The following is a 12068-nucleotide window of genomic DNA, read 5'->3' as shown; positions in this document are numbered from 1 at the left end:
TGATGTCTTCACATCCTCATCTGCACATATATCACTCCAGTGTAAATTGCTAAATTGTAATTACTTCGCAACTATTTGCCTATTTAATTCCTTACCTCCTTACTTAATTTGAACACACTGTATACAGATTTTTCTATTGTGTTATTCACTGTATGTTTGTTTATCCCCTGTGTAACTCATTGTCGTTTTTGTCACACTGCTTTGCTTTATCTTGGCCAGGTCGCAGTTGTAAATGAGAACTTGTTCTCAACTGGCCTACCTGGTTAAGTAAAGGTGAATAAAAAAAAAAAATCTATATTATTCTACAATGTAGAAAATAGTAAAAATAAATAAAAACCCTTGACTGAGTAGGCTTGTCCAAACGTTTGACGGGTAGTGTATATACAGTATATTTATTTGTCATGGAAAGCGCAGGTGTTCCTAATGTTTTGTATACTCAGTGTAATATATATATATATTTTACACTGAGTATACAAAACATTAGGAAATAAATATATATATATATGTATATACTTCCAAGGTTGTGGCAAAATGGCTTAACCTCTTTGATCTCTAGGGGCGCTATTTCATTTTTGGATAAAAAGCGTTCCCGTTTTAAGCACGATATTTTGTCACGAAAAGATGCTCGACTATGCATATTCTTGACAGTTTTTGAAAGAAAACACTCTGAAGTTTCAGAATCTGCAAAGATATTGTCTGTAAGTGCCCCAGAACTCATTCTACAGGCGAAACCAAGATGATGCGTCAACCAGGAAATGAGCAGAATTTCTGAAGCTCTGTTTTCCATTGTCTCCTTATATGGCTGTGATTGCGCAAGGAATGAGCCTACACTTTCTGTCGTTCCCCCAAGGTGTTAGCAGCATTGTGACGTATTTGTAGGCATATCATTGGAAGATTGACCATAAGAGACTACATTTTCCAAGTGTCCGCCTGGTGTCCTGCGTGGAATTCGGTGCGCAATTGCCAGCTGCTTGTACTTTTCCATTTGATTGAGGGGAGAAACCATGCTTCCAAGAACGATATATCAATGAAGAGATATGTGAAAAACACCTTGAGGATTGATTCTAAACAACGTTTGCCATGTTTTCAGTCGATATTATGGAGTTAATTCGGAAAAAAGTTTTTTTTGAGGACTGAATTTTCGTTTTTTTTTGGTAGCCAAATGTGATGTATAAAACGGAGCTATTTCTAATACACAAAGAATCTTTTTGGAAAAACTGAGCATCTGCTATCTAACTGAGAGTATCCTCATTGAAAACATTAGAAGTTCTTCAAAGGTAAATTATTTTATTTGAAGGCTTTTATGTTTTTGTTGAAATGTTGCGTGCTGGATGCTAACGCTAATGCTAACGCTAAATGCTACGCTAGCTAGCTACTTTTACACAAATTATTGTTTTCCTATGGTTGAGAAGCATATTTTGAAAATCTGAGATGACAGTGTTGTTTACAAAAGGCTAAGCTTGAGAGATGGCATATTTATTTCATTTAATTTGCGATTTTCATGAATAGTTAACGTTGCGTTATGGTAATGAGCTTGAGTCTGTATTCCTGATACCGGATCCGGGATGGGGAGATCAGAGAGGTTAAGGACAATAAAGTCAAGGTATTGGAGTGGCCATCGCAAAGCACTGACCTCAACCCATAGAAAATGTGTGGGCAGAACTGAAAAAGTGTGTGCAAGGAGCAAGGAGGCCTACAAACCTGACTCAGTTACAGCAGCTCTGTCAGGAGGAATGGGCCAAAATTCACCCAATTTATTGTGGGAAGCTTTTGCAAGGCTACCAAAAACGTTTGACCCAAGTTAAACAATTTAAAGGCAATGCTACCAAATACTAATTGAGTGTATGTAAACTTCTGACCCACTGGGAATGATGAAATAAATTAAAGCTGAAATAAATCATTCTCTCTACTATAATTCTGACACTTCACATTCTTAAAATAAAGTGGTGATCCTAACTGACCTAAGACAGGGCATTTTTACTAGGATTAAATGTTAGGAATTGTGAAAAACTGAGTTTAAATGTATGTAAACTTCCAACTTCAACTGTACTACTGAACACAGCAACGCAGGCCTGGGACTCATCACCACAGACGGAGAGACAGTACATTAAATAAAAAGTCAGTCATGAAAGACAAAAAAGAGCCGTGTCTAATTTTTAAATGTATTTTTCCTCTCCGATGACAAATGCCGATTGTGCCGGTTCGCTGAGAATCAAATCACATTTTATTGGTGGCGTACATATATTTTGTAGATGTTGTCGCAGGTGCAACTTAATGCTTATGTTCCGAGCTCCAACAGTGCAGCCTACTTAACAATACAGAACAATACACACAAATCCCCCAAATCATTTTTTAAAAGTATTTATATATATATACATATACAGTGGGGCAAAAATGTATTTAGTCAGCCACCAATTGTGCAAGTTCTCCCACTTAAAATATGAGAGAGGCCTGATTTTCATCATAGGTACACTTCAACTATGACAGACAAAATAAGAAAAAAAAATCCAGAAAATCACATTGTAGGATTTTTAATGAATTTATTTGCAAATTATGGTGGAAAATAAGTATTTGGTGAATAACAAAAGTCTATCTCAATACTTTGTTATATACCCTTTGTTGGCAATGACAGAGGTCGAATGTTTTCTGTAAGTCTTCACAAGGTTTTCACACACTGTTGCTGGTATTTTGGCCCATTCCTCCATGCAGATCTCCTCTAGAGCAGTGATGTTTTGGGGCTGTTTGTCATGCTGTCAGCATTGTCATGCTGAAAGACGCAGCCACGTTTCATCTTCAATGCCCTTGCTGATGGAAGGAGGTTTTCACTCAAAATCTCACGATACATGGCCCCATTCATTCTTTCCTTTACACGGATCAGTCGTCCTGGTCCCTTTGCAGAAAAACAGCCCCAAAGCATGATGTTTGCACCCCCATGCTTCACAGTAGGTATGGTGTTCTTTGGATGCAACTCAGCATTCTTTGTCCTCCAAACACGACGAGTTGAGTTTTTACCAAAAAGGTCTATTTTGGTTTCATCTGACCATATGACATTCTCCCAATCTTCTTCTGGATCATCCAAATGCTCTCTAGCAAACTTCAGACGGGCCTGGACATGTACTGGCTTTAGCAGGGGGACACGTCTGGCACTGCAGGATTTGAGTCCCTGGCGGCGTAGTGTGTTACTGATGGTAGGCTTTGTTACTTTGGTCCCAGCTCTCTGCAGGTCATTCACTAGGTCCCCCCGTGTGGTTCTGGGATTTTAGTTTACCGTTCTTGTGATCATTTTGACCCCACGTGGTGAGATCTTGCGTGAAGCCCCAGATCGAGGGAGATTATCAGTGGTCTTGTATGTCTTCCATTTCCTAATAATTGCTCCCACAGTTGATTTCTTCAAACCAAGCTGCTTACCAATGGCAGATTCAGTCTTCCCAGCCTGGTGCAGGTCTACAATTTTGTTTCTGGTGTCCTTTGACAGCTCTTTGGTCTTGGCCATAGTGGAGTTTGGAGTGTGACTGTTTGAGGTTGTGGACAGCTGTCTTTTATACTGATAGCAAGTTCAAACAGGTGCCATTAATACAGGTAACGAGTGGAGGACAGAGGAGCCTCTTAAAGAAGAAGTTACAGGTCTGTGAGAGCCAGAAATCTTGCTTGTTTGTAGGTGACCAAATACTTATTTTCCACCATAATTTGCAAATAAATTCATTAAAAATCCTACAATGTGATTTTCTGGATTTTTTTCTCCTCATTTTGTCTGTCATAGTTGAAGTGTACCTATGATGAAAATTACAAGCCTCTCATCTTTCTAAGTGGGAGAACTTGCACAATTGGTGGCTGACTAAATACTTTTTTGCCCCACTGTGTGTGTGTATATATATATATATATATATATATATATAATGGTGTGTATCGAAATTATTTGAATAGGAAAGGTGTGTACAGCAGTAGTTATTTAGAATGAACCTTGACTAAAATATAGTATATACATATAAAGTGGGTAAAACAGTATGTAAACATTATTAAAGTGACCAGTGTTCAAATACTATATACAGTCGTGGCCCAAAGTTGTGATAATGACACAAATATTAATGTTCACAGTCTGCTGCCTCAGTTTGTATGATGGCAATTTGCATATACTCCAGAATGTTATGGAGAGTGATCAGATGAATTGCAATTAATTGCAAAGTCCCTCCTTGCCATGCAAATTAACTGAATCCCCAAAAACATTTCCACTGCATTTCAGCCCTGCCACAAAAGGACCAGCTGATATCATGTCAGTGATTCTCTCGTTAACACAGGTGTGAGTGTTGACGAGGACAAGGCTGGAGATCACTCTGTCATCCTGATCGAGTTTGAATAACAGACTGGAAGCTTCAAAAGGAGGGTGGTGCTTGGAATCATTGTTCTTCCTCTGTCAATCATGGTTACCTGCAAGGAAACACATGCCGTCATCATTGCTTTGCACACAAAGGGCTTCACAGGCAAGGATATTGCTGCCAGTAAGATCAATCAAATCAACCATTTATCGGATCATCAAGAACTTCAAGCAGAGCGGTTCAATTGTTGTGAAGAAGGCTTCATGGAACCCAAGAAAGTCCAGCAAGTGCCAGGACCATCTCCTAAAGTTGATTCAGCTGCGGGATCAGGGCACCACCAGTACAGAGCTTGCTCAGAAACGGCAGCAGGCAGGTGTGAGTGCATCTGCACGCACAGTGAGGCGAAGACTTTTGGAGGATGGCCTGGTGTCAAGAAGGGCAGCATAAAAGCCACTTCTCTCCAGGAAAAACATCAGGGACAGGTTGATATTCTGCAAAAGGTTACAGGGATTGGACTACTGAGGACTTGGGTGAAGTCATTTTCTCTGATGAATCCCCTTTCCAATTGTTTGGGGCATCCGGAAAAAAGCTTGTCCAGAGAATACAAGGTGAGCGCTACCATCAGTCTTGTGTCATGCCAACAGTAAAGCATCCAGGGACCATTCATGTGTGGGGTTGCTTCTCAGACAATGGAGTGGGCTTACTCACAATTTTGCCTAAGAACACAGCCATGAATAAAGAATAGTACCAACACATCCTCCGAGAGCAACTTCTCCCAACCATCCAGTAACAGTTTGGTGACGAACAATGCCTTTTCCAGCATGATGGAGCACCTTGCCATAAGGCAAAAGTGATAACTAAGTGGCTCGGGGAACAAAACATCGATATTTTGGGTCCATGGCCAGGAAACTGCCCAGACCTTAATCCCATTGAGAATTTGTGGTCATTCCTCAAGAGGCGGGTGGACAAACAAAACCCCACAAATTCTGACAAACTCCAAGCATTGATTATGCAAGAATGGGCTGCCATCAGTCAGGATGTGGCCCAGAAGTTAATTGACAGCATGCCAGGGCAGATTGCAGAGGTCTTGAAAAAGAAGGGTCAATACTGCAAATATTGACTCTTTGCATCAACTTAATGTAATTGTCAATAAAAGCCTTTGACACTTATGAAATGCTTGTAATTATACGTCAGTATTCCATAGTAACATCTGACAAAAATATCTAAAGACACCGTAGCAGCAAACTTTGTGGAAATTAATATTTGTGTCATTCTCAAAACTTTTGGCCAAGACTGTACATAGGGCAGCAGTCTAAGTTCAGGGCAGGGTACTGAGTGGAGGACGGCTAGTAACAGTGACCAAGTTCAGAGCAGGGTATGTGTGCGTCCCAAATGACACCCTATTCCTTACATAGTGCTCTTCTTTTGACCACATTTGACCAGGGAATAGGGTGCCATTTGGGACAAAGGGTAGGGGTCCTGCCCTGGTTGGCTTCTCATCAGGCAATGGTGTAAACCCGGGGTCTCAAACTGGCAACCCTGGGTCCACTTCAGGCCCACAAGCTGCTTTCTTATGGCCCCCAGACTGATATGGAATTCCTATATGGAATTAGGCCTCCCAATTGGATATCATCAGGCCATGGTGTAAACACAGAGGTTAATGTTTCTGTATACTATCCTCAGAGGAAACTTGGAGGGAGAGAGAGAGAGACGAGCTTTAAAAGAGGAGGGTGTTTCAGTTAAGTTAATCTGCCTTCCACCTCTCTTTGTTTTCGCCAGTGAGTGACTGACCGGCCGGCTGACCTACAGGATATTTTCCCCAAGCTAAGAGGCACATCTCCAGACCGCTGTGGGTGAGCTGTCAATGGGAAATTCTCTCTCTCACTCCCTCTTGCTCTCCCTCTCCCTCCCTCTCAGCCACAGGCCTCCAAGCAGTCCATCAAACAAACAAAGCCAGGATGATGAATCATATTGCTAGAGATGTTGGAGAAGAGAAACACCATGGCCATATTGCCCCGTATATCTATCCGACCTGGGTTCAAGTACTGTTTGAAATAATAAAAAATACTTTGGCTGTGAATAAGTTGATGACTTGCCTGTTGCAATGGAACCAATTGAAAAATGTTGGTTCCAAATCAAATCAGATTTTTCACATGCTTCGTAAACAACAGATGTAGACATACAGTGAAATGCTTACTAACGTGTCGTTTCCAACAATGCAGTGTTAAAGATAAAATAACAAATAATGACGAGGAAAGAATAAAGTGAATAATGAATAACGAGTAAAACTAACATTGGAAACCCCACCCACCTGACAAACCCCGCCCACCTGGCACTCCAGGCAGACTAGAGCAAACACTAAAAAGTATTTGAAAGATTTGAAATAGTATTTGAACCCAGGTCTAAATTGCCCTATATATCTAGCTCTCTCTCCACTGCCCCTCAGTCTGTGTGCCTTTTCCACACAGACACCCACGTCAACTATCCTGGAAAAATCATTACCCCACCACCTCACACACACACTGCAAACATCATTACCCCAACACCCCACCAACCCCCACACTGCATGCAGATGGAGGATGAGAGAGAGAGAGAACAGGGCTGGGGGTCAAAACGCCTGAGGAGATTTTCATGACAATAACCTTCTGTAGAACTACTTCTATTCCTCCACCCTCCACCTAGATAACAGAAGGGCTGGGCTGGGGGATGGATGGGAAAATAAGCAAGATCAACCACACAGACAATATTATGTAGGTAAACATTCAGAACATAGGAACTACAACAGAGGCGAAAGAAGAAGAAAAATAAGTAATTTCCTCTTTTTATAGCCCCAGGAACTTGGGAGCACTTGGGCTAAATGCTCTTTAAAAACAGCTTGAACACTAGAATGATGATGGTTCCTTCGCCAGGGCAGGGTATATTAATATGTTAGCAATATGCTATTTCCCACTTTTTTTAAATGGCTTGCCTATTGAGTATTCAATTACAATGGTTGGTGGCTTCTCGTTTGTCGTTTGGAAGGTTTGGCCCACATAAATAAGCTCCTCCTGAGAGCAGAGGAGAGTGGCGGTGTTGAATGGATTGGACAGGGCTGGAAGGAGCTCCCCGTATGGGGCAGATGGGCTATAGGCCTATAAAGTAAATGACAGAGGGAGGGAGGGAGGAGGCTGTCTATGATAAGCAAGGCTGTGTGATGCCATGGAAAAGAGGAACATGGGAGAAATTGAAATTGTCTGTGGGGTATAATCCTAAAGCCTCTTCATCTGTTTTAGCATTGCAGTTTGTTATATGAGGGAAGAACATTATTATAAACTGTTAAAACCGTTTTACTTCTATGTTACCGTTTTCTTCATCTTGCTGCCCATATTTAGGGCTGAACAAAAATGCCCCAATTACTAGAAGCAATCTAAATTGAACTGCTATGAATCATCGTGGCTTAAGGAAACATCAGTCAGGGTGATTAATTCTGTCTCAATTAATCGTTCCATTTCTCTATCTATGATATGTCTAAATGCGTCCCAAATTACACCCTATTCCCTATTTAGTTCACTACTTTTTTTACGAGGGTCCATAGGGCTCTGGTACAAAGTAGTGCACTATATAGGGAATAAGCCCACACCAAAATTCCCACAATATAAATCCAAGGCTAACGTTAGCCTAACTGCCCAATCCTTTTCCCTTTCCCTCCCCCGACTCCATTGTGTGGTTTATCTCGTCGGTATGCTCAAACGGCAAAACCAAATTATCTGATCATTTTATCGGCGAATGAATCCTCTGGCATATGGTACATTTTTTCAGGTGGTAATGACTCCCTCATTGGAAACTAATTAGCTGTGGCTATTAAACGGAGAGGAATGGTAATGCCCTGGATGGCTTCATGTCAGGTAGCTAGTCAGGAGAGAGAGAGGAGAGGAGGGGATAATAAGTAAGGGGAGGAAGAGAGAGAAGGGAGGAGAGGACTTAATTAGGCCTTTGCTGTTGCCAGGTTATCACACTACGTTTGCCAATCAAGTGGAGCAGGCAGCGCTGTCTGATGTGTGACTGTATGCACTCACACCTCCATCTCTCTATCCTCACCATCCACTGTCTAGCTTTATGTCAGTGGCCCCCAGCCGCAGACATACAGGCAGTGTAAGAGAGACTGACAGTTCTCTGGTTCAGAGTGTGTGTTGGGGGCTAACAGCAGAACAGAGCAGAGTCAGACACTAACTACACTATGTCCCAAAAAGGGCAGTAATTACAGGAGAGAGAGAAGAGAGAGAAGAGAGAGAGAAGAGAGAGAGAGAGAGAGAGAGAGAGAGAGAGAGAGAGAGAAGAGAGAGAGAGAGAGAGAGAGAGAGAGAGAGAGAGAGAGAGAGAGAGAGAGAGAGAGAGAGAGAGTGTCTATGATAGGCCAGGCAGGGCTGTGTGATGCCAAGGCTCAAACAAGTAGAAGCAGGATAGAGTTACAGCAGCACAATCTCACACACACACTTCTGTGCTGTCAAATCGTCCCATATCTTTCTAGTTTGACCAGCTTTTTTCAGCAACTGATATTGTTGAATTTGGTTGTCCTATTGACAGGTTTGCTAGCAACAAACTACTTAGCTAGCCTAGTGTTTGATATGCAATGCAATCTCCTCGTAATGAACAGTGTCCTGACGAGAAGGCAAACTGTTCTATGCCAGGCGAAATCGAGCATTACAGCTCATTGTTATGGAAGTATCCAAATGAATGTCACTCAGAAACAGTTTAAACAAATGCAAATGCAGCTACATTGCTGTTATTTTGGCTGGATAGATTGACATGACTGTGTTAGCCAGAGTTGGCTTGCTAGTAAAAAAGGTTGTATAAAATAAATATTGCAAATCGTTATATCCCCCAATTTTTCACATTTTTGTTTTTTCATCAGACATGATTGCTTATGGGTAACTTCAAGTATTTGTAAACTATTACTGTTCTCCGATTTTTTATGCATAGATTTTAGATGTGTATTACATTTGTTTTGTTGGAAAATGCTACATATCCATTGTTTAACTGGAATGGAATGTTCGTGTCAGGTATAGTTGATTGTGATATGTTGTTGTCTCACCTAGCTATCTTTAAGATTAATGCACTTAATGTAAGTTGCTCTGGATAAGAGCATCTGCTAAATGACTAAAATGTCAAATGTCAAATTTACCCCATATTACATCAAGCAAAATATCCCACTAACGTCAAATATGCACCACCATATTTTACCATAGAGACGAGCTACTTTTCTTCCTATGCTTCCATTTTCAACACTGACCATAGCACCGGTTCCAATTCAAGTGCCAATGCCATTTATCAAACTCCAGGCGGTGCTATGGTCAGACGACATGAAAAAGTGTGTGTGTTTCATGGCTGAGGCAGTCCTGTTGCCTGTCACTCATCATGCACCATGCATGATCGGCAAGCAGCTCCAACCCTGACTGGCTCCCCACTGCAACACACCACAGGAGGCCACGGTCTAACCATATGAGCAGTCACTCCTGTACACCCCACTCCATCAACAGTCTGACATAGAGGGGGCCCACTGCCCAAGAGGTGTCAAAACACTCAAAGAGGAACTCTTCTACTTCCTTTAAGGTCTTTAAAGCATAGGGTTGGAAAATTCCTAGGTTTTCAAGAAATCCGAGTTAGAGGATTCTCAGAATCAGGAGAAAATATGCAGGGAGTTAATCCTCCCACTAGGATTTCTGGTAAAGCTGGAAATGTTTGTGAAAGTTACCAGAATTTTGCAACCATAACAAGGGATGATGTTTACTGGAGCTGCTGTACAGTAGGGAAACTTCCTTCACTTGTTCCACAAAACATTGTAACAGCATTGTTTCACAAACACCATTGCACAGCTCTTCCAACACAAGCTAACGTTATAATTATCCACCGTCATTAAAATGTAATGACTGGTGACGTGGGTAACATACCTTAACCAGTAGTGTTACAGTGGCTAGCTAACACCCAACCACCCGAAAATAAATAACATTTGCAAAATGTAGGCTGCATCATCCCAAATGGCACCTTATTCCTATAGCGTATTCATATTTCCTATGGGGTTGTGAACTGCAAACTTTGACCAGGCCCCATAGGGAATATGAATAAGCTGCTAATATGCGACGTAACCTAATAGAATGATTCCTTTCCGCAATTACGAGAAGTAGGGGTGAAGTCAGCTAAAGCAATAAATACTGTGTCTGATGTTGAGATGGTATCCCTCACTTCCTCCTCTAGTCTGTGGACTGCATCTCGATCCAAACAAGGCCCTGTATGTTTAGTAGCTTTAGCAGTAGGGGGTAGTGGGGAAGACAGGGAACTGGGAGGCAGTCCAAAGCTCTCCCCCCATAGGTGCAGTATGTCTTCAGCTCCGCTGTTCACTGGAACCCCAAGCCTGGCTATCCCTGTTAGAGGGGGACTTCCAGACCTGGGTTCAAATGGTTTGAGCGTTTGCTTTAGCCATCCTGGAATGTCAGGTGGGTGAGCTTTACACTTTTGGCACTATTCTATTGATTCTATTGCAACAGGCAATTACATCGTTTACAGGTGTATGACAGTAGAATTTAGCTCATGAAGTATTTTTAAGTTACAGTATATTCTTTGAGACTCAATGGCTAGATAGCATTCATTTAAACGTCTAATAATGCATGTACTAATTCCATGGACGGTGTACACCATTTGCCTTTCAACAAGGTGAGAGGACATGATATGTATTTATTTCACAGGGACATCAATTAAAATGTCTGTGAATGTGCCAGATGTAAAGACATAATGCTCAAACTGCCAGACCTTTTCCATCTCCTTAGCTCAATAAGTCACTTTGAAAAACACGTTCCGCAACCACAGCCAGCCGTCAGTTCTTACCTTACTGGAATGTGTAGCATGGTTGGAATTGTTCCTGTAGTAGTGAACAGCACTGGGCAGCTTACAAACACACTCAAATGCTCTCTCACTAAACCAGAATAATGTGTTGTTAAACTGTGTAAACAGAATACATCAATCCAGTGGGAAGGCCTTTGAACAATGGCCCATTTCACTCACCGTCTCGTTGCCAAACAAGATGTCGACGTACGGCATGACCTTCATCATGGCCTCCTTGAAGAACTGGCTGATGAAGGGAGCCGAGAGGTTCAGGCTAAAGATCTTGTTGTTTTCAGAGGCGTGCTTCGCCACCTTCAGGATTGACTCTGGGGACACCGTCAGGAAGAAACCCTGAAAACAACACATGATATAACATCATGAAACAAGACAATATACACTAGTATCATCATGTTTCTTCCCTGTATCTCTCTCTCTCTCTCACACGCACACACGCACACACACACACACACACACACACACACACACACACACACACACACACACACACACACACACACACACACACACACACACACACACACACACACACACACACACACACACACACACACACACACACACACACACACACACACAACTATAATAGATAATAATAATAATACAAAGATAATAATAATAATACAAATAATGATAAAATACACAAGCATTATGATCATTTCTTCACTGTTATGATCTCCAAGTGCACTAGAAACAACCCCCATAGCTCCACACGTACAGTACGGGCAGACATAACAGTCTGTGAGCTGATGGACAACATGAACCAAAAAGTGCTCCCTGTCTGATCCAACTGCTCATTTGTGGCTTCTGGAGTCTGACAAGAGAATTACGGGGAACAATTTAATACACTGTAACAAGGTGAGGCATTGACATATCATGAGA

The 12068-nt window shown here is 41.7% G+C and overlaps 1 protein-coding gene across 3 annotated transcripts in view; it reads right to left on the bottom strand.

The window, feature by feature from the left end:
- The window catches only part of LOC139381546 (adenosine kinase-like), a 285897-nt gene that overhangs the window by 88846 nt on the left and 184983 nt on the right, over nt 1-12068 (bottom strand). For all 3 annotated transcript variants that reach the window (XM_071125174.1, XM_071125172.1, XM_071125173.1), the window contains exon 7: nt 11349-11519. In XM_071125174.1, the coding sequence (XP_070981275.1) occupies nt 11349-11519 (171 nt within the window). The remainder of the gene's footprint in view (nt 1-11348; nt 11520-12068) is intronic.

The sequence above is a fragment of the Oncorhynchus clarkii genome, chromosome 23, assembly GCF_045791955.1.
Source record: "Oncorhynchus clarkii lewisi isolate Uvic-CL-2024 chromosome 23, UVic_Ocla_1.0, whole genome shotgun sequence".
Taxonomy (NCBI): domain Eukaryota; kingdom Metazoa; phylum Chordata; class Actinopteri; order Salmoniformes; family Salmonidae; genus Oncorhynchus; species Oncorhynchus clarkii.
This window is presented reverse-complemented; position numbering and strand designations above follow the sequence as displayed.